We start from the raw sequence: 22339 nt of genomic DNA on the forward strand, positions 1-22339 counted from the left end.
TTTTTTTTTTTTTTTTCAAATAATTGCAAATCTCAAAAAAAAGAATTACAATAAATTTATTTTAAAAAAGTTCATACAACTGAACCAAAGTAATTCTCACCAGTGCCGCTTAAAAGTCGGCTGTACATTGGTGAGATTGGAAGTTTCTCAGCTGGGGAGTGTTTTGTTTTGCTTTTTAATTTGTTACAGATAATACAGCATTTTCCAGAGTTTTCCTGCCAAATCACTTGAGAAGGGGGCTCCCTGGTCAAATAAGTTTAGGATAGTGTGAATAATAGACAGTTATTGTAGGATTTTTTTTTTTCAAAGCCTCTGATATGTTGATAGGCACTGTGAATATGAGTCATGGAATTGGAATGGTTTTCTTGTATGTACCTAAATTATAAAACTCTTTCTGGTCAATATCTTTCTGGTTGTTTTTTTATAGAATACATTTTGGAAAACTAGGGGTGGATTTTTGCAGAAAATGCCTGCTTCTTTATGTACAGACACTGAGCAGAAAAAGAATTTCTCATAGAGCACAAATGGAGAAGATTTTGCCAAAAGTTTTCTTTTTCCCAATGGGGTAGTCCTGCACTAGCATCAGTGCTTAGCTCAACTTTGTAAGATCTTTTGAAAATAGTAGGGATTGTAGTCTCCACTTCACACATGAGGAATCAGAACTACCTCATGTTGGGACTAGAACGTCAGGAACTTGACCAAGGCTGCACAGTTTGAACCAGGAGGAAAACCCAGTTGGTCAGACCAAAGCCTGAGCCAGGGGCACTGGCGTGCAGTCTTGTAAAACATGGATCCAGGCCTAGGGATCCATTATTAGTCACTTTGTTAGATATGTTGTTTTTGCTTTTGCATTTTTTCCTTAAAGAAGTATAAATAAGCCATATTGGGGAGCCTGCCATCTTTACAACTTATTTTAGGGTACTGGATGTAGCCTTTTGTATAGCTGTATACATTTTTCTTTCACTTTTCTTGATTTTACTTGATCCTGTCTGTTTACCCAAGCTTTTTCCCTAAGTCACTCCAAAATAGTTTTACTTGCTTTCAGAGGTTTTTGCATCCCCCCCCCATTTCTATTAAATACAATTTTAAGGACATAACCAGAGTTCAATATTTGAAAACTCTGCTGTATAAATTATAAAAGTTAACAAAAAAAAATCAAAGGCATTAGAATTGGGACACAGTTCAAGAAAGTGGCATTTTTATAGAATTAAAACTTAAGGGCAAATTTACATTCTGAACTTTTGGCTATTTGCAGTATTTGCCACAATTCAAATAATACTTTGACTTGTTAAAATTCAAAGAGAATGTAAAACAAATCCATGCTAGAACTGAAATTGGATTTAGGATTAAAAAAAAAAAACACTTGGAAGAAAATGTTTTGGTCTTGGTAATGGGTATTATATAACTGCCAGTACAGTTTCTATTAATATCACTTCTATTACTTTTACATATTGCCTGCTATCCTTTTAAATGTACTGGAGTATTCTTAAGAATCCTAAAATGATGTAAAGTCCTCCTGTTGGCTGCTTAAAATTTTTGATGATTGTCTGTCTTAAGTATTAAAATGCCAGAACAGTAAAAAAATTCAGCCTGCGACTGGTATTTTGGTGGAACTTCTATTTTCATATTGATATTTATTTAAATATTATCCTTTGATGCACAGACATGTTAAAAATTACTTCAATTAGACCCTGGCTTGGCCATGATAATAAAGGCTAGACAGGCAATTAAGATTGTCTTGCAAAATACCTATCAGCTTTTTGAGATGTTCCTTTCCATCGCTGTGTGTGAATGGGACCATTTCATTATGTTATTTAGCATGCTGGTAGTCTGGTAAAAAAAAAATAATAACATACTTGCATTGTTCTAATATTCATTCCAAAATCTCTAAGACACTGAAGTATGTCTTTTATCCAACTTTGGAATCTGGTAGTTCTGAGTATATGCTCTTCGAATCATTTTTAAATTAGCCAGTTTAAATCCTCCACATTAGCCAAGCTGGAGAAATGTTCCAGATACTATTTGGGAGTGAACTCATATAACACTATGTTCTGTTCTTTCATGTGTCTTGTAAAGGGTAGTAAGTTTTGGTATTGCTGTGCTTTTCTTTTATAGGTTGCTCATGAAAGCTAGAGTGCTTTCAGTCTAATATAAAAGGAATCTGAATCAAAAAAGAGGAAACAATAAGTTTGGTGTTAACCTTCAGGTTCTGTGCTTTGCTTCAGAGGGTCTCTAAAATAATAAGGAAAGGAAAGCTCTGCTGTTATCTGTGTGATCCTGGCAGAAAAATGTGAGGGCTGAAGAAATTGCCCTAATTCTCTTCCATTTTCTCAGGGCCTCTTAAAATTAAACCTTAATTTGAAACAGCTGTTTCAAGAAAGCCAGCCATACCCAATGGAAAATTATTATTTGACTCCTTATAGGAAAGGTAGATTTAAGGTTCATTAAAGACTCAATGAGTAATCAAGGTCTACTGAGCAATATAAATGTTTTAATATGTGAAATAAGTATCAGATTTAATATAACTTTTTGCTTTACTACAGTAAATCAGGAGGCAACTCATCATCTAGTTTGGGTGACATAGTACCTAGTTCCAGAAAATCTACACCTCCATCATCTGGTAAGTAAGTGGTAACTGCTGAGCAGTATATATTGCATTTCATTCCTTCTAGATCCTAATTGTGTGAGTTTGCATACAGGAATCACTATGCTAACCCTGGAAGTGAGAAAAGTGTTTACAAATAATGTACATATGAGTTTGGAACAAGATGGGGAATTTTTTTTCTGGATTAAAACATAAATATGCATGTCAATGTGTTCACAGTAATTTGCTATAGCTGATCAAAGGAATGTATTTAACTTTATCACCTCTTCCACATGGCATTGTCATGATAGTAAATGGGTGAGTGTCCACCAACAACTATAATGTGATGTTTAGATATTGGACTCCATGTCCAATAAAAAGAGAAGCTAAAACTTCAGAAAAGTGAGAAAAGAGGAACAAGGTGGCAAGGAGTGATTGGTCTGACGTGGCCTCTACCTGAGAGGTACCATGGAAGACATTGGGGTGTGCAGCTGTATCAAAACCAGGAAAAGCACTTATAGAAGGAATAATTCCTGTTTCCTTTCCAAAGCAGTGGAAAAGGACACCAACTTATATTTGAACTTCAGATAAACAACAAATCACTTGGTAGTATAAGTTAAGTATTGTATGAGGCATGCTTACACACAAAAATTTGCTTATCTAAAATTCAGATTTAACTGAAGTTTTATTTGCTCATTCTGATAACTCCTACAATTTGGGAACTCAGAAATCTAGGAGAACAACTTGTCAAATTGTATGAAAGCTCAGGTTTGGAGTCTTACTTTGCCTTTAAGACATGAAATTGAGTCAGCGTAATGACACAAGGTTGACCAGCAGAGGGTTCCAGCAAAATGTCTCCATGTGTGACTTCAAGGGACTTGAAAGTGGGAAGAGATCGAAGACAGTGTTGTGCTTCTTTGGGGGAAATTAAGGAACATATTGCAATATGACAATGTGTCTAAGGACAGAGTCTCCCTTTTACCAGTGACCACCCCTCATTCCTGGAAGTTGAGAGCCTATGGGGACCAATCAAGAACTTCTTAGTAAGAATTACAGGATGTTTTAAGTGAGCAAAATCTGAGAACAATATGAAGTAATTTTAGGATACCTAGTGATCTCAGAAAAAATCATGGACCTATAACTGGCAGTAATTCTCAGTTGTCCCAAAATGAAGTAAAGAAAGTTGGAAATTGAAACCCTTTTAAGTATTATGTAAGGCTTATTTCTTGATAAGTGGGGAGTGGAGCTTCCTGCATGTACTGGGGAAAGCAGGTTTGTCTCTGCTTCTCACATGATTGCAGTGCAGGTACTATGGGTTAAGCCTTACACTCTTTGCATGGATATTAAATACTATCTCAGGGAGTCCAAAGAACTGTGATTAGGCTCCTGAAATGGGAAGATGCTGCCTCACGCCGTGATGTGACGAAGCAGCAGCCCCACCCGCTCTACAGCCCAGGGACACACACCTTAGTCCCTGTAGCCCTGCAGTCCGCTGCTTAGCATTCGGCAGTGTACTGAGGGCAGACACATGCATTCTGAAGTCGAAGTTCGTGTATTTGTAAAATAACAGTTCTTTTTGTAGCCAGCTGTTTGTCATTATGAAAAATGCAGTTCAATTAAGAGTTTAATAAGGCTGCTTTAGAACTTTGCCGAAGTTTCATATAATTACAGGACTTTTTGAATACCAAAAGTAGGGAAACACTAGTGATTCAGTGAGAAAATTAACAATTATAACATTTTATAAAGTACATCAGGATCCAGCTGTAATTTTCATTTCAATAGCACATCTTTTCTAAAGCAAAAGTTGAGAAAATTCTTCAGATGTCACACACACACACACACACACACACACACACCTTTCCAGGGAAAACTATCTAACCTAGCAAATGTGGATTGGTCTATATCTTTGCTTCCCAGAGGCCCTCTCCACAATTCAGGTCACCTGACTAATGTGCCTAAAGTAAATATACTCTAAATATACTAGGCTATTCTAAAGAATCTGGAAGTTTCCCACTTCACTTCTGTCTAACAGCATAGGAGCCCACATGCATGTCCACACACTTGTCACCCCTGAAGTCCACACAACTGCATACAGTGGAAGATTACATTAAACTTGAAATTCAAGGACATGTTTCCATGGTTCTCGATCAAGACAAACTGTATGCTTGTGAGAAAAAATAAGCCGTTTCCAAATTTAGAACAGTTTTCCCCAAGATACTATGTTTGTCAAGGTATGCCATTGTAATAATGTAATTAAAAGGGGCTAAAATCTCTCCATTTAAGAAGAACAATCTGAGTCTGATAAAGTTTACAGAACAGTAAGATTTACTAATTCTCTTAGTAAATTTCTTTAATGCATTTTGAAAGTGGCCAAGTGTTTTAGAATTCCTGTATTTCAGAATAAATGCTTTTAGATTTAAGTTAGCCAGAATCAGTACATCAGAAAGTAGTCAGTCGGGTTTTCAAGCCCTGGTATCCCAAATACAGCAAAATTTCAAACCTGAAATTGACTTTTAGGGTATGTGGGTGAATAGCTGAGCAGGTAGGCACTGTCACCACTAAACTTCTTACACATTTTCTGTTTCTATAAAAATAAAAAAACTATTCACACATCACAGCAGACCAGATCCAATGAATAAATCATAAAATCAAATCCATGAACTTTGCTATCTCAGGCAAAGGGTCCTGTCAACTCTGACAGACAATTTGGTGGACTTAGTTTCCAAAAGACTCTTGGGGAGGTACTGTCCCCTGAATGAGCCCCTTAGAAACCCAGGAAAACTTGAAAAAGATAGAGGTGTGTGGGAATTTACCTTTGGAAGGAAACATTCAATGTTGGTGAAAATATACTGAAAGAACAATGAAAAAGTGACCTGGATTCTTTCCATCATATCCAGTAAGACACTAATGACATGCTTCCTAAAGTGGAATTCATGGAAAAGCATTATAAGGGAAAGTGAAAGCCAGCTCTGATTCAAAACCCTGGGTATACTTTATGATGATTCCATTGCACACCATGTGCTGAGCCTTTTAGCTAGCAATATGCATAGATGAGACAAAGAAAAAGACCTATTTACTAGGTGAGCCTAACTAAATTAACCCTAGCCATTATTATCTTCACTGGAGAAAACAAGATCATACCTCATCTTTATGTAAGCAAGAGCTGATTCTTGCAATATTTGCTAACAATGCCATATTCGCTCCTTCAAGAATTTTTGACCTAATCAAATGAAAGGGACTGATTAAACAAGGGATCCTAGTTTCCAAAAGGCTTAGTCATCTAATACCCATAATAACTTCAAAATTGAAAAATAATGCGATGCCTGCCAGTGGACGGCCTGGCATCTGAAAAGGTCAGCAGTGGCTGTCGGGAGGGAGCCAGCCCAGCGTGTGCGGCACGAAGGATGATAGTGGTTTTGCATCATTAAGCTGTCTGTTATTTCACAATGGCAATTGGTTCTTTAAATCTGAATGTGCTGTGGTTCTTGTTAGAGATAACAAAATTGCATATGATGTTTTCCTGGGGTGAATAGATTTTCTTCTTTCCTTCTCCTGGACTTTACCTAAACCACAGGAAAATTTTCTAGTGATCTCAATTCTATGATTATCTTCCTGAGTCTTGCTACCAGGGACAAAAGCCCACTCGGGAAGCCAAGGGACACAAAAGAAGGTCGAGAAGAGACCTCCCCGATTAGGCACCCCAGTCAGGGACAAGGGTACAGACTCACCAAACTGGGTTTGGAGTCCTGACTCTGCTGAGATTTGACAGAGAACAAGTCCCTCGCACTCTGTAAAAGTTTGTCTTTTAAATGATAAACATGAGAGGGTTGATAGCAATTGTAAGTTATCTTCAAGATGACATTCTATATCGTGGTCAACACTTGATCTTTAGGTGCTGTATTTTCAGGTCAAACAATTTTAAAAGTGGAAGTGTAGGGTCCAGGAACCTAAGCCTGTCGCTTCCCACCAAGCAGGGCGACAGCCCACCCTCCGGGGGGGAGGGGGGTCCTCAGTACCTCCCTAACCTGATGTCAAATGCAGGAACGTTATATAAGTTATTGAAGACTGACTTCATTTTCTGAGAGTCATTTCGTTGGGAGATGATCTGAGTCAGCGTTTCCTAATTAGTCTTCCGCCGGCCTTCGAGGGTGCCCAGGCCATAGCCGAAACCCATCTCTCCTGCAACCTGCCCTGCATCACTGGCCTCATGTACCACCCCTTTCCTTTGCCTCAACCTAGGCCTTTCTGTTCTCTCTGTCCCTCACATACCTGTTGCAGTTCCAGTGAACCTTTTCACATGGCCCTGTGTTCCAACACAACTAAGCAAAAGAAGAAATCGGAGTCACACTGTGATAAAGGTTTCCGGTGTAGTTGCTTATTATCTAAAAGCTGGTTTGAAAGACAGTAGAATGTGAGGCCAAATGTTCTGTGCTGCACTTAACATACAGATAATGTGGAAAGTAGCAGTAATGCATTTAAAACTGCAAATTCAAAATGTTTCTTTAAAATATGTAAGATTTTGTATAAAATGCATTGGTTTAAGCAAACAGATATTGAGGGGCTCTTGCAGTTTTAGATTTGATTGCATTGCATTCTTCACGTGCTTTATCTTTGAATTTTACTTTGTTGATTGTGCTGAATACTCATGATAGGATCTTTTGCTATGGTTAGTTTAATTTGCTTTCATTTTTATTTTTTTTTATAACCTGTTTTTCCTCTCCTGTCTACCTGATGATTTTTGAATTGTTTGTCTGTATATAGCTATAGACATAGATGCTACTGGCTTAGATGCAGAAGAAAATGATATTCCAGCAAACCACCGCTCCCCTAAGCCCAGTGCAAACAGTGTAACGTCACCCCACTCCAAAGAGAAAAGAATGCCCTTCTTTAAGAAGGTAACATTAACTTCCAAGCTCCCATCTGTCAACCTGCTCAACTGCACTGCGTCACATTTCTAGTCCTGTTGACTGTCTGCGTCCTTTGACAAGCCAATAACATGCATGCTCTGTTATTCTTTGTTTCTTTTCCATGCTGCTGTAGCTAAGCAGAAGCAGAAATCGGTAAGTTTACATTGACATAAGCTGTGTTTATCCTGCCACTGGCATCATTAGCATTAAAGCCCACAGTTTGATTAGCTGCAATCATTTATGTCCTAAGAAAAGAACCTATCAAACAGCTAATTGAGTCCATGCATTTCAAACGAACTAAATTGAGTGAGTGACCTGTTCCAGCACCATTACAGTACTTATCCTTTTTGATGGAATAATATCTACCACCCAGGGAATTTGTTTAAATATTCAGGGGTGTCAAACACTGACCACTCCATAGAATGCACCTCTACTGTGCATGCTTATTCTGTCTGTCTGTCTTTTTCTTTTTTCCAGAAATTAACTTATAATCAAGCATAGTAAACCATTATTAGAATCTGATTGATGATATCCAGATACATAGCTTGTACTAAAAACAAACCAAAAAATTCAATTTTTAATTTAGTCAGTATTTAAACTTCTAATCCACTAGGTGCAAAATCTGCAGATGAACAAGACCAGTGGAAAACTGCAGGCTTGTTTTGGCGTTTACTGTGAGTTTTTCCTATTGTCATCTATAAATACCTCCCCATGTTCTTGCCTCCTCCATCAGTCAGATTTCAACATCTTGCCTGTTGGCCAAGGGGACAGTGGTCGTGCCTACAGCCTTTGCCACTGGCCCACCAGATGCTCCAGTGATGCTCCCTGTTCCCTGGCTGGAAACTGGGGTATTCCTGAGCTCGCTTTATCCCCTAATCTGTTCCTCTAAGCAGCTATAAAGCAGTATTTTTTAAGGTTCCACCTCCCCACCCACCTTCAGCTTCCATTCCTCCCCTTCTTTTACACCCCACTTTCCACAGCCTCCCAGGCTGTCTCTGAGTCACCCTTCCCCATGTCACTGAGTCTGGCACAGCTCTGGGAAAATCGTGACACACTGTGTGAAGTCAACTCTGCCCTGATCTCTCAATGGCCTGAGCCCTTCCTTGTCCTCTGCATCTAAGTATCTTGTTATGTGGAGGAACTTTTAAGTCATCAAGGAGGTGTCAGATATTAAACTGAGAAGTTTTAGTTATTTTTTTTTAATGAACCATATATGGTAACTTCAATATTGGAAGACCTCAACAAAAACACATGGGTTGTGTGTTAACCCAGAAGTCCCAGTTGAGGTTCATCCACGACCATGGACCCATCTCTCTGGTCCGCTTGCCTCATCACAGCTAAAACTTGCAGCCAAGTGACAATGTTCATGGTACAGAAGCCCAGAAAATCAGCATTGCTGAGCCATTTTGAACTTGACACAGCAGGAACATGAACCAAAACCCATGTTAGTCAAGATAAATTTTTTTTTCAGTTTTACTTACTCTTAAATCCCCAAACTTGAAAAATGTTTATCCTATGTTTTCCCACCAATTGGAACAAAATAAGATGAGCAGGACAGTATAGGTCATAAGAGAGTCATTATTAATAGGGCACAAAGCACCAATATTCCATCAAATAAGGTAATTTCTGTAGTTACCCTATTAAGATCCTGATTGATTTCCAGCATGGGTGACCCTTGGCTAGTTGGCAGTCCAAAGAACCAAAGTCCTAACCAGTACCGGGCCACTTAATACTTGAAGACGTGAAATACAATTTCTTGGTAGCTGCTACTAAATGCATGCAATTTATATTGCTTACTTTAACAGTGGCAAAGGCATTCTTATGCTGCATAGTTATAAGGGCCTGGCTTCTAAACATTTTCAGTGTGATCCTAGGTGGTATAAATGTAATAGATTGAATATGCTTATGATGCCTTCGGCACTGGTATTCATTCTTCTTATGTTATCGATGATGTGGTCAACTTCAATGTAGATTTTAGAAACAAAATGACATGAGATTCAGCAAAAGATTGTTTTCCGTGTTTTAGATTGCTTTTAGAGTGGTGCTTGTGTGGCATTTGTGCTGTCACTGTATTATGTTTGTCTAATTTTTTTTTCTGTTTAAAAATGTATTTTGCCTTTAGAGTGTCCATTAAAATTAATTTTGAAAACTAGGTAAAATTTTAAGCAGTAAAATTTGACAGAGCAGTCCCAGTAAAATTTTCTCCCTTCCGATTGCATTGTCTGTGACTATTGGTAAAATCTCAGATGGAAGCTTTTCCATTGGAAATGAGCAATTTCAGGTTCAATGTCCTCAAGATACAGCCTCAAGTTGTTTTCACATTTGTGTGTTAGTTTATCAGTTTTTTAGTTTATGGAATATGTCTCTTTTGCTTTCAGTCTGAAAGCATTTTTTCAGATACTCTGCTAAATACAGAAAGACCCATGTGACAATGACTTATTTATCCCAGCATTTATCTCTCAATTCTGTGATAAAAATGGTCTTGTTTTCATCATTTTAGCATTTTCCTGTTATGAACAGAGCCAATTTTAATAGAACCAAACAAATTAGTTGTTGTTTAAGTCTTTAGAAAAAATTTAACCATTTCATTTGAAGTCGTCAAGAAATTTTGAATGTTTTTAGAAACTGCCTCAAAATTTAGCTACTAATGCTCCTCTTCCAATAAAGAAATGTTATTGTGGAAAGACATATATTAGTGATGTAACAGAAACACCACCTGAACAGTTCTAGAGATGCATATTAGATGTGCAAGTTGATAATGAAGTTGTTGAGGCCCTGCAGATTACTTGCGTATATTATTAGGCAAGTTTTATCCTTCCAAGTTTTTAAGTTCTGAGGTGAAGAAAGCAAAAGTCCCAAAACATTAATCACTAAATAGTGAACATGGTCATGCTTGGAATTTTAATTAGGTTGTGCATACTAATTAAAACTCTCACAGTAATAAAGGAACTTTCAAGTATTTGGTAATGAGAGTTAAAAGTTTTGAAGTTAGTTTTATCCAGGTAAGACAAATCTCCTAGACACCAAGGTAACAGGACCTTTCTTTCCTCTATAATTAATCACGCTAGGTCTGTTCATTAGGCTTTTCAGAAAGCTCAAATGCATCTGAAAATCGGCATTAACCTTTGACCCACCCTGACACACCTTCTGCATGAGGCATGTTTCTGTCTGTTCTCCAAGCTGGTTTTTATTCAAAAGCAGCACCTCCTGCTTCAGACACTACTATCACAAGCTTCTCAAGGAGAGCAAGAAATGCTAGATAATTTAGGATCTTGAAAACTTTAGGAAAATAAACCCACCGGTCTTGGATTGGGTTTATTTAGAAAAGAGTCAAGCAAAAAAAAAAAAAATTGATTTGTCTAGGAAGTCTGCAGAAAGGGTTCAGAAAGAGCAGTTTATACATGAAATGTTGAGGTTCTCCTGCCTGTTACACATCTGAAGGCCTCTCCTCTCTCTGCAGACAGAGCACACACCTCCTTATGATGTGGTACCTTCCATGCGGCCAGTGGTCCTGGTGGGCCCTTCCCTGAAGGGCTATGAGGTAAGCTACTGTGACTGCCTCCCTCACCTGACTTTTGAATTTAGAGCTGAAAGAGCTCATAGGAGAAAAGTGAGTTGTTCAAGCTATGCGGTAGACATTGCTTCCTGTTTTGTCTTCCTGGCTGTTCCCCTGGAGATTATGCCTCCCTGAAAATAGTATCAAATAGAGATTGAAACATCTGGAGAAGTCCAGAAAACCTTTTAAATGTCATTGTATCTGAATTTAGTAAAAGAAAACTGTGGAGACCTTGAGTGCCCCTTTCTCCAAAATTCAAAAGCAGTACAATTGTTTTAGCATGTTTTTAATGTGTTGCTTGCTCAATTGTAGGTCACAGATATGATGCAGAAAGCACTGTTTGATTTTTTAAAACACAGATTCGAAGGACGGTGAGTATTTCCTACTTCTGGGCTTTGTGGATTTCATCTTGGGATGACAAAACCTGGTGGGATGGGATTTGATTTCTAGAGAAAACTGGAATCTGTATGGTGGCAACAGGTCATGCCATTCAGTCTCACTCAATAAATATTTGTCTTATTTGCTACAACAAATCTTCAGCCTGGATAATCCTCTCCACCGCTGTACCTGCATCTGTTAGCTGAACTGGACCGCATCTGGGCTGTGTCATCCTAAGTTTAGGTTCGACTGGGCCTCAGCACAGGCCAGAACGCACTTAGTTTATCCCCTTCCATTCGCTTTAGTCTTCTCAATGACTCTTCCACCATCTCCTCTCTCACCAACTTGTAACACCCCAAGTCTCAGTGTCCCCCAGGGAGCATGCTTCCTGTTTCGATTGAGACCAGAGGCAGCCAGAAGAACCTCCAAGAGTTTTCACCATCACTTCTTTGTCCATGTGTGTCAGCCTAAATGTTGATTTTTCTTAGTGTTTGTCCTACCAGTGGCCAACACACTCACTTGGCTAATTAGATCCACACCCACTTGGCTAATGTCTACACCCCGACCCACAATCCTTTCCACTCTCTTTATCAGTAAGCTTTATTCTAATGGCAATTTTTTCTACATGTAAAAATGTAGTTATGTCTCCCTCTGACCTCATATCCCCCTCCAGCTGTACCATTTCTCCATTCTTTACAGCAAAACTCCTTGAACAAGTTGCCCTGATCTCACACTCTTGAACCTCCTCCTGTTACACTCCCCCCATCACACAACCACAACTAATTTCATCAGCCCACTGGTGTCCTTCATGTGGCTAAATTCAGGAGTGAGTTCTACTGGACATTGTGCCTTACCTATTTTACTTGCCTGGTTTCTGGCAGCACCTGTTTATCGTGCTTGTTGTCTGTCACAGCAAAGTCTTTGTCTCCTTTGTGAAAAATTGTGGTATCTTTAAAGTATGTGGCTTGGCTTCCTTCCCACCTTTTGCTTAGCACCTAGTAGGATTTGGGTGCGTGTCTCTCATCATGGAGAACACGCAGAGTCCTTTCATCTTCTCTTTCTACCTATACTCAATCCTTTGGTGATCATTCAGCATCAGACTTTTAAATAGCAGTTCTTGGCTCCCATGAATCGAGACTCATCTGTCCAACTGCCAATTCATCAGCACTAGGGTGCTTGTGGGCTTCTCACACTGACACCCTGAGCTGGCCCCTAGGACCCGGTCCCCGCAAAGTCTTCCTTCAGTTCAATCAGTGCCTTCTTGCTCTCTCATTTTCTTAGATTTCTTCATGAAAGAGTTTTTCCCTTTGATCACATCTGCTCCTACAACCATATTTTATTTGTACTGACTTGCAAAGGAGGTAAGGGTGAAGAAGGGACCTTTACAGCAGGGCAAATATTGTTAGTGCTCAAGCTGAGGTCTGAGAGACAAAAAAAAAGCTGTTTTGGGGTTGAAAACAAAGACGACTTTCTAATCAAAGTCTACCTAACTAAATGATCCGAATTCAATTTTGTTTTCCATGACTTTATGAAATGTTTTATGACATGCCAGGAAACACAGCTTGGTCCTTGAGTCTGTGCTGTGTTCTAGAGTGCCTGTCTCTGGCCACGTATAAAAGGCATACCTCTGATCAGGCCCGTTTAGCTCTTGCTTTGTTATTCTTGGCTCTCTGACTTATCACAATTTGGAACTGTCCACATGAGTGTGCACACCCAGAAACTCTGTGAGACTTGGCACTGTTTTCCATGACTGAGTCAGCCCACTGCCCTTTCCTAAATGCCAGAGTTGGGAAAATGAAATGGAATTTCCTGACTTACCCCTTCTACTTAAACCTGAGTACGTTTTGAATTTGGGAGATAGATTCCACCACAGGTGCGCCCTGGACCTGCATTTTAAAGTTCAGCCATCTAGACTGATTTCATTTAAGAAACGAACAACATACCTGAAGGCTTCGTCAAGCTCGTGTTTCTTGCCAGACATATTTTCCATGTGATTTCATTAATGAACCTGGCTCATCTTGACTCTTGCATCTTTTGAGTTCAACAGTCTAGGACTGTGGCCACCAATTAAAGATCCTGAAAGGAAGTAATATGATCTTTCAGGCAGAATTGTTTTAATTAGACTTATTTATCTCCTTACATTGTTGTTAATTGGGGGTAGTAATTGATTTCTCCCCTCAGTACACGCCTGTAGTTCTCCCACCACCATAGCACCAGTGACCTGTCTGCACACCTTTCTTTTGCGGCCCCTCCCATGCTATATGTAAAATGTCCCATATTTATCTTTTTCCCTCTTATTTCGCATCATCCCTCGAGGTCCATCCATGTTGCTGCAAATGGCATGAGCTTATCTTTTTTGATCACTGAGTAGTATTCCACATCTTCTTGATCTACTCATCTGTTCTGGGCCATTTAGGTTGTTTTCATTATCAAGGCAGAATTTTTAAAAGTCGTGTGAAAAGTTAACTTTTTTACCCATGGCCAAAAAATGAAATGCCTTTGCTTTTGGCCAGGATGGAAGAGCATCCAAAATGCAAGGGATATTCATATACATGTTATTCATTATTCCTGAATTATCTATTACATTTATGTGAAAAAAAATTGAGGTCCCAGAGGGTAAAAATATGAAAGTGTTGGTGATATAAGGTTCTCGATAGGATTGCTTCTGTTCTGAAAACCAGTTAGTTTCATTTGTTAAAGCCCGACAGAGTTGTCCGCATCCCAAACCGGATGGTTATGCAGCACCCGCGTGTCAGGTCAAGGAGGGACTTTAAGTCATCACCCTCCTTTCACTGTGTGTAGTGCAGTAGCCTATGTAAAGTCGGATGTGTCCTAACCAGCGAACCAGCTGTGTCAGACGCACAAAGCAATCTTCAGCTTCACCTTCTAGGCCAGTTGACAGCTGAAGGGACACGAGGAAAAGCTACTGTCCATGATAAACACAGTTTTCTTCCCCTGACTGAAAATGTCAGCTTTCGGTATGCAGGTGTTGGAGATGTATATTGAGCCGCATGCTGTAGGGTGTGTGCACTCGTGAGTATTAGTGAGGCTGTCTTATCGGAAATAATCATCCTGGGAAACGTTACGCCACTATCTGTTGTCATAGGGGAAATTTACTTTGATGTGACTGAGATTTCTTCTAAAGTGGCTGCATATTTGAGTCATCAGCAGTGTTTTAAAAAAAAACAACAAGGCCTTTATGTGTCACCTGTGAGCAATTGAAGCCAAATCTCTAGGGCGCTCTTTCATGGAGTCTATGGCAACTCTGATATACTGTCAATGCTAAGTGCCACTGTTCTAAACTAAGTTGTCCCCAAGAATTTTGCCCTTAGGATTTTCAAGATGTTTTTCGGCAGCACCCCAAATGGGGACAGTTCCCAGAATATAACATCAAGAGTGGAACTAGGATAGTGGCCCATCTTCACATAATTGGCAAAGGGAATGCTGTGGGCAGGTCAGTGGAAGCCGAGCTGAGCAACAGCATGTGCAGAAGGCACAGCATGAGGGCAGAGAATAACAATGGATTGTTAGGGAGCATCCTGTCCTATTGGTCAGTCTCCTCCCAACCTGTTGGATCCTGAAAGGACTTCCCTGAACACCAAAAATATGCCTTCCACAGCATCCAGTCCATGTCATCATCATTCTGCATTATTTTATAATATTTATCTAATATTTGACACCTGTTTGACTGCTTCCCTCCACTCTAGCTCTACCCCACAAGAATTTACATTCCATGCTAGCAGCCTAAACAGTGATCGTGTTCAATCCATGCTGGATGAATGACTTCCTCTCCTGCCATGCAGATGCTGTGTAAAGGCGATTCCAGCTGGAGCCTCCCAGATTGCATTATTACATTCCACTCCCCTGGCCCCCCAATAGAAACATTTTAAAACAATTACTAAGCACTGGCTATTCCTAATTTAGGTTGGGTCTACTTATGAATGCACTGTGCAGTCATGAAAAGTATATTTTTAAAATGATGGGTTTAGTGTCTTCTGGCTAGTTTTTGAAATAAAAATTTTCATAAATTGAAAAAAAACTTAAAAATTATTTTCAAAATATAATCCCATTCAGCAGTAAAAGGAATCAACTACTCATACACACGACAATGTTGATGAATCACTAATCTCTAATGCAAAGTGAAAGGCTACGGTGATATTCTGGGAAAAACAAAATGATAAGGATGGAAAATAGCTCTGGGATTGTGAGGGTGTCATGGGGGAGGACTGACAACAAAAGGATAAAAAAGAGCATTGAGGAGGGGGAGGACAGGAAATGGATCTAGTGTATCGTGAATGTGATGGTGGATACAGAACTGTATAACTTGCATAATTATATATTTGCATATGTATAATTATGCAATAGTATAATAACCTCAAATGAACCATGTCACAGTAACTGCTTTTTCTTGTGTATTTTCTTTAGGGTTCTCATGAGAAATAATTGTACATTTGCTCAATTTTTTATACATTTCACACCATTCTGGTTTCTTCCCCAGTTGGCAAAGTCTCTTTACTAGGTATTGAAATGCATCTGGGAGTCCCTCAACTTTGTCTTCTTGGGCCTCTCTCTGGGGACACTTTGGCCTGTTCCAGTGTCTCTCCACGCTAGATGCATAGTCATTCTGGGATATCCTTTGTCATTATCCAGGACATTTTCCTTTTGATTTGGAGCCTCCTTTTCCTAGTCCATTGGCTTCCTTGAGGTATGATCTTGTCAGGTTAAATACCACCATCTTCCAATACTTTCCACAAAAAGACCCTAAAACCTTGAGATCTTGCCTGTCTAAAAATTTATAATCAACACACTCATTCAAGTACTAGTTAAAAGGGTTATGGAATTTTCACTAGATTTCTCCTCAGAAGATTTAAAGGCTTTGTATTCTGTTATCTTTTCATCTGTTGTTTCTATTAGAGGTACAGAGCATTTTAATTCCTGACACTATATGTGAAACCTCTTTTCCTTGGGGAACTTTCAGATTGTCTTTGCTCCCAGTACCATGGTATTTATAAGAACTCACCTTTGTGCGGAACTTTGTCAACTACCACCCAAACCATTTCCTCTGCACAACTTAGAAATTTTGTTGCTCTCACATCCACCTTAAGTGAAACGATCCAGCAACTTACTGTCTCAGGACCCCACATGTCCCTTCCCAGCTGTCATCTTAATTATTAATATATATTTTTAGCTATTACCCATCACTAGACTCTTTGCCCTCTTCAGGAAACCATGCTTGGCTTGTTTTTAGTTATTTTTTCAAACCTATCACAAACCCTTACAAGAAGGATTATAGTACAGAGGCTAAGAATATAGGCTTTTGCCAGTCTGGGTTCAAACCCCAACCTTACCATTTTTAGTAAATAGATAGCTTTATGATAAGTAACCTACAATGGTTCATTTTCTTCATGAGCATAAGTGGGATAAAAACAATCTTCTTTGCTAGTTTTTGGGAGGTTTTAATGAGATAATTCAAGTAATGAGATAATGCTTAGTACATGCTTAGCATTCGGTAAGAAATTAATAGATGCCAACTTAGGTAGATGCAGGATGGGAACCCCTCCCCCCCAAAAAAGGAGTACTAAGTATAACATTTTTTTGTTTGGGGTTTAAAAATACTATATATGAGATTGTGTGTGTGTGTGTGTGTGTGTGTGTTATATAATCTTCCTTAGATGAGTCTTGGGCATGGACTTCTGTTTATTCAGTTACTGTGATGATCTTCTATTACTTTTTCCCGTCAGGATATCCATCACAAGGGTCACGGCTGACATTTCACTCGCCAAACGCTCAGTGTTAAACAATCCCAGTAAGCACGCAATAATAGAAAGATCCAACACAAGGTCGAGCTTGGGTAAGTCTGCACACCACTGGTGAGCTCATGCTGTTGAAACACTTCAGTCTGTGATTGCCAATGGGAAGATCCAACTAAGGCTAATTCCATGAGACACAGAGCAGGGAAGAAAAAGATACATGTTGCCAGTAGCTAGTGCCAGTCTTAGTAATTTAATGGTATGGTAGGATTTGTTATGATAGTTTGAGTTAAAAATTTTCAGGCTGTCAACATTGTTTTGGCTATGCTTTGTTTTTACTAATGTGAGCTTTGGTGCCTACAGACTGTACAAACAGGCTTCCTGTGCAGCAGGGATTAAATGTATATATTCTCCATAAATGGCAGGTATACCCCCAACCTCTTGACACTTGAATTAAATCAACAATCGGATTCAGGATAGTGTGTGTGTAAGATTAATAGAGTACATGCTGAGATTAGTAAAGTATCAAGTTCGTGACTGGCCATTTTCCACAATTTTTTTGTTTTATTGGTAAAAAGAATATACATATTTTATTTAGTGAAATCACAAACCTGTGCTTGGACAGTTTATTAGCATGTACTAATTTAATCAAATGAGGCCCTTTTCAAGCTTTGTCATGTCTTTGGCAAAGTTTTAGCCATCTCGCTTACTGTATTATTGGATTTCTGTGGTCATCAAAGTTCCCTACCATAGTCCATAGTATTCTCCCCCCCATCCCTATTCTCATCCTCCTCCCTCTCTTCCCAGATACCTCAGATCTTCGGACAGCTTTTCAAGGGTTGCTTTTAAACTTTGTCTTTGTCTAACACTTTGTGCCACTTGAGAGCTGTCACCTTATTGTCAATGGGAAGAATGGGAGAGCTGTCACTTTATTTTTACCGAGTGCATACACTGTTGGCTGTCTCTGCCAATTGGTTTACAAGCCCTGTGAGCTCAGGACTCAATCTTTTGGCTCATCATTGCTTCCCCAGTACATACTCCAGAGACAGGCACACAGTAGGAATTTATTGTACTATTGTATGAATCATAAAACAACCTTGCCCCCCAACTCATGATTTTGTGGCCTTTAGTGTTTACGCAAAATCAGGAAATGGCTTGGTACTCAACATTCATTGTACAACACATATTTGTGCTTTCTCCAGGGCAAATATGTTATTTTCTACTATACTTCTGAAGTATTCTTTAAACCGTAGTTTTAAAAATCCATTAAGTATGGGGAGTATTATTGCTATTTTATTGCGCGGTAAGAGGATAAAATGCCAACAGTAAATCTCTGCTTATTTTCTTTTAAACCAATTTCTGTGTAGTGTGTTTCTCCAAGTCCACATTTCTCCAAGTCTCCAAGTTCATTGTACCGGTGTTTTTTGCCTTAAGTATTAAAAAGAGCTTCTTTTAAGTGTTAGAAGAACTTTTTAATACTTTTTTTAAGCATTAAAAAGTACTTCAAAGAGGAATAACTCCTGGTCTCCCTTTCCCTCAGACCCTGGTAACTTCTGATCTCCTTTTTGTTTCCAGATAGTTGGGTCTTCTAGATATTTCAATAAATTGATACAAGTATTTGTCCTTTAATGTCAGGATGATTTCACTATGCGTGTTTTCAGGGTTGAGGGAGGGTGTGGATATCTTTTTGAGTTGGAGTTTTGTTTTCTCTGGATGAATACCTAGAAGTGGGATTGCTGAATCGTATGATAGGTCTTTTTTAATTTTTTGAGGAACCTATATGCCATTTTCCATAATGATTGCACCTTTAAAAAATGAGCATTGCGGAACCATTCCTTTGTTGGTGGAAAAATGAGAAGTGTGTTTGGGACAAGCTTGTTATAGGAACCTTCAACGTGTCCCGTTTTATGTTGTATTTCAGTTTGCTAATAGACATCAGGACTATCACATCATACCCATACATGACAGATAAGCCTATGCAATGAAAAGCTACCTGGAGATGGTTGCTAGGGTGAAGCAATGGAAAACACACCAAGAGCATCTTTTAAGTTACTATTTTACAACATGTTTAGGAACTGATTCTATAGAGTGAAGTTTTATAGCAAAAATGAAGCCAAGAGCCAAAATTTTAATTCTCACAGAAGGTCAGCATATAAGTAAACTTTGAGAGGAATTCCCTAAAGTCCAAGGTGCTGTGGAGAAACAGCCCTTTCCAAAGATATCTTTTATTGTCTCCAGTGTAAATATTAACCTGAGCACTGTTTCTATGTGCCATTTTACTTAACTTGGTCTAAAAAAACTACAACTGTAACCTTTACAGCTGAAGTTCAGAGTGAAATTGAAAGGATTTTTGAACTTGCAAGAACACTGCAATTGGTTGTCCTCGATGCGGATACTATTAATCATCCAGCTCAACTTAGCAAAACTTCTTTGGCCCCGATTATAGTATATGTAAAGATCTCTTCTCCTAAGGTACGTGTGGTTGCTTTTGTCTGTTCTGTAATCAGCCTGTATTAAAATGTTTATGCTCTGCTTTTCAATTATAGACTGCCTGTAGACATAAAGAGTTTGAACAGACATGACTATCACAAATTTTCAAAATTCATTTAAGGGAATTATGATCATTAGTTTCATGGTTTAGAATAATTCTCAAAGTGTTAGCCAAAGATCAGGGGGTGGGGTGGCCAGGGGAGGTTGTGGAAGACTTTCAGGTGGTCCACAAGTTTGAAGCTAAAACACTGTTCTCTGTTCTGAAGTTTGCAGTGTTGGTACAAAGGTAGTGGTGAGTAAAACTGCTTAGCATCAAGCTTAAGTCACCACCATGTATTCACTCGGGTTCACTTTTTTAAAAAGTTTCACTAATATGTTGTAGAAACAGTCAAGTTACTTACCGTTTTTACTCTCACTGGTCTTTGTAATGAAATAGAAAGTGCATTTAAAGGCCCACAGCAGCATGCCAGGTGAGGACAAGTTCTGGTGTAAGTTGGGCTGTGAATGGAACTAGCCACTCTTTCCACGAAACACTTTTTATTGGAAAGAACTGGCAGGCTATGTTTATTCAGTCTTAGGTATTTGGCAGTGATTTTCCTGACCAAAATATGCCTGTTACTTCAAGTAAAAACAACTAATAGCATTTGATAAATCTTCAGCTTTCAAGCAAAAATCTAATTTTGGAAAACCTCAGAGCTCGGCAGCTTCCTAAACCTCAGAGACTTTCCTGATGATGAGGTCAACAGTAACATAATTTTTTAATACTGTATAATGAAATGTGTCGATACTTAGGTCTGAAATTCAGTGGATCCTTTCCCAAATGGTCAGTGACTGTTACTTCTCACACATGGTGAAAGAACTGAAGATAAATCAGTGGAGTTTAATGTAAATCACTGAGTGTTCCCGGTTTCACTTGGTGCAACTAGTCTTTCACAGACTACCTCTTGTATTTTCATTAAGTCCTACTAAATGTTAAAGATTGTGAAAAAAATGCAAACTTATGTTTAACTAAATTAAAACAGCCTGTTTTTCAAGAACTTTGTCACCAATAGTTACATTTTATAATCTGTTAATAATTTGCAAGATCTTTAGGTGATTTAAGATCTTGAACTGATACTAAATTGAGTAGGTACCTGAGGACAGGCCTCCCTGAAATGTCCAGATACTCTTTCTAACATGTCTAGAATAGGTCTTCTCCAATGTGTCCCCTTCACATAACTAAGATCCCATGGTATTCAAGAAAACTCTCCTTGAAGAATGAAGAGTAGCCCAAAATAGCTCTTCATAGGAGAAATCATGATAGGACACGCATCAGGAATGTATGGTTTTATCAAGAGTTACCATCTCTTTCAGTAATGCACCCTAGACCCCTACCCTACTAACTCAAGACTGGTGACTGAAAAATATCCCTCTTTTTCTCAATTACATATCTGTAGGAGGCTGGGTATTCCTCATGTATTTAGACCAAAACAATAACATTGTAGGTTAAATGTATTTAACAGACTTTAGCTGACTCCTAAAAAGCTAGCTAGTTTCTACAGCAATTTTCAAAAACTAACTTATGTTAATATGATACACATATACTGTTAAGTTTTAAAAGAGCTAATGTAGCAGTATATTAGATACTCATAGAAACTTATAAAGGGACCATGAAAGTTTGATAACCTCCAAACTTAAATAAACACCATGAAAGTTTTTTTTTTAGAAAACATTAATTTTGCATATACATTATAAAAGGCCCCCTGAGAAAAAAATAACAAGCTTTATTATTTACCAACAAGCATGGTACAGACAGACCTTCTAAAAACACCCTTATCTTTTACAGGTTTTACAAAGGTTAATAAAATCTCGAGGGAAATCTCAAGCTAAACACCTCAATGTCCAGATGGTCGCAGCTGATAAACTGGCTCAGTGTCCTCCAGTAAGTCCTCTTTATAAACAGTATAATCTACCCGAAGAGATCACACCTGGCATTATACTTGGAAACCATGATGGGCTGTTCAATACCACCTCTTGGGGGATTGGCAGTGGCCCTGTTTCCAAGTGAACTGAGTACTTCTCCATGGTCTCAAACATTTGATTTGTAAGATGAACCAACTTGGAGAAAATAACAAACTGAGAAATTAATGTGAGAACATGTAAAATGCCAATTTGTAACCAATGACCTAGATCCTGACCTTGAAAATACATCATTTTAAGTCATAAAATGGGGCCATAGGATTACAGATTGCTTCTAGTTTTTGAACAAAGTGCGGTATTTTGTTAACTAAGATCTCTAATTCTATGCATTTTGATTGTGTGGGGCATGGCAGATACTTAAGAGGGTCTGAAATTTGGTAGAAGCTGAAAATTAGTTGTAATTTTGTAATTATTTTTTCCTCTACACCTATTATCACAGCGTTACCTATTACACCTGTTCCGTTTCTAGCAAGGAACCTGAGCTCATCTTTACTGAGCTCATTGTTACTGCTTAAGTATCAGTCTTGCCAAAGATCCCTTTGGGCCTCCCTGCTGGCCTAGGGGTTAAGACTCGGCACTCTCATTGTGGTGGCCTGAGTTCGATTCCCCGGCCCAGGAGCTACTAAGGGAGTTAGCCCACTGACCGTGCAGCAGACCTCCACCTGTCTAGCACACATACTGCTCTCCTTAGCAGTATAAACCTCCTTGCCCCCCC

General features: G+C 38.8%; 1 protein-coding gene across 4 annotated transcripts in view; it reads left to right on the forward strand.

Moving 5' to 3' along the window:
* Positions 1-22339, forward strand: part of CACNB2 (calcium channel, voltage-dependent, beta 2 subunit) — a 291502-nt gene that overhangs the window by 265504 nt on the left and 3659 nt on the right. For 2 of the 4 annotated variants that reach the window (XM_004691286.2, XM_004691290.2), the window contains 7 exons: positions 2544-2620; positions 7625-7644; positions 10952-11032; positions 11360-11418; positions 17167-17276; positions 19496-19647; positions 21491-21586. In XM_004691286.2, the coding sequence (XP_004691343.1) occupies positions 2544-2620; positions 7625-7644; positions 10952-11032; positions 11360-11418; positions 17167-17276; positions 19496-19647; positions 21491-21586 (595 nt within the window). Of the gene's footprint in view, positions 1-2543; positions 2621-7345; positions 7480-7624; positions 7645-10951; positions 11033-11359; positions 11419-17166; positions 17277-19495; positions 19648-21490; positions 21587-22339 lie in introns of all 4 variants that reach the window. The other 2 variants (XM_004691283.2, XM_004691287.2) reach the window with 1 other exon arrangement.

The sequence above is a fragment of the Condylura cristata genome, unplaced genomic scaffold, assembly GCF_000260355.1.
Source record: "Condylura cristata isolate star-nosed mole 26May11 unplaced genomic scaffold, ConCri1.0 scaffold00030, whole genome shotgun sequence".
Classification (NCBI taxonomy): Eukaryota; Metazoa; Chordata; class Mammalia; order Eulipotyphla; family Talpidae; genus Condylura; species Condylura cristata.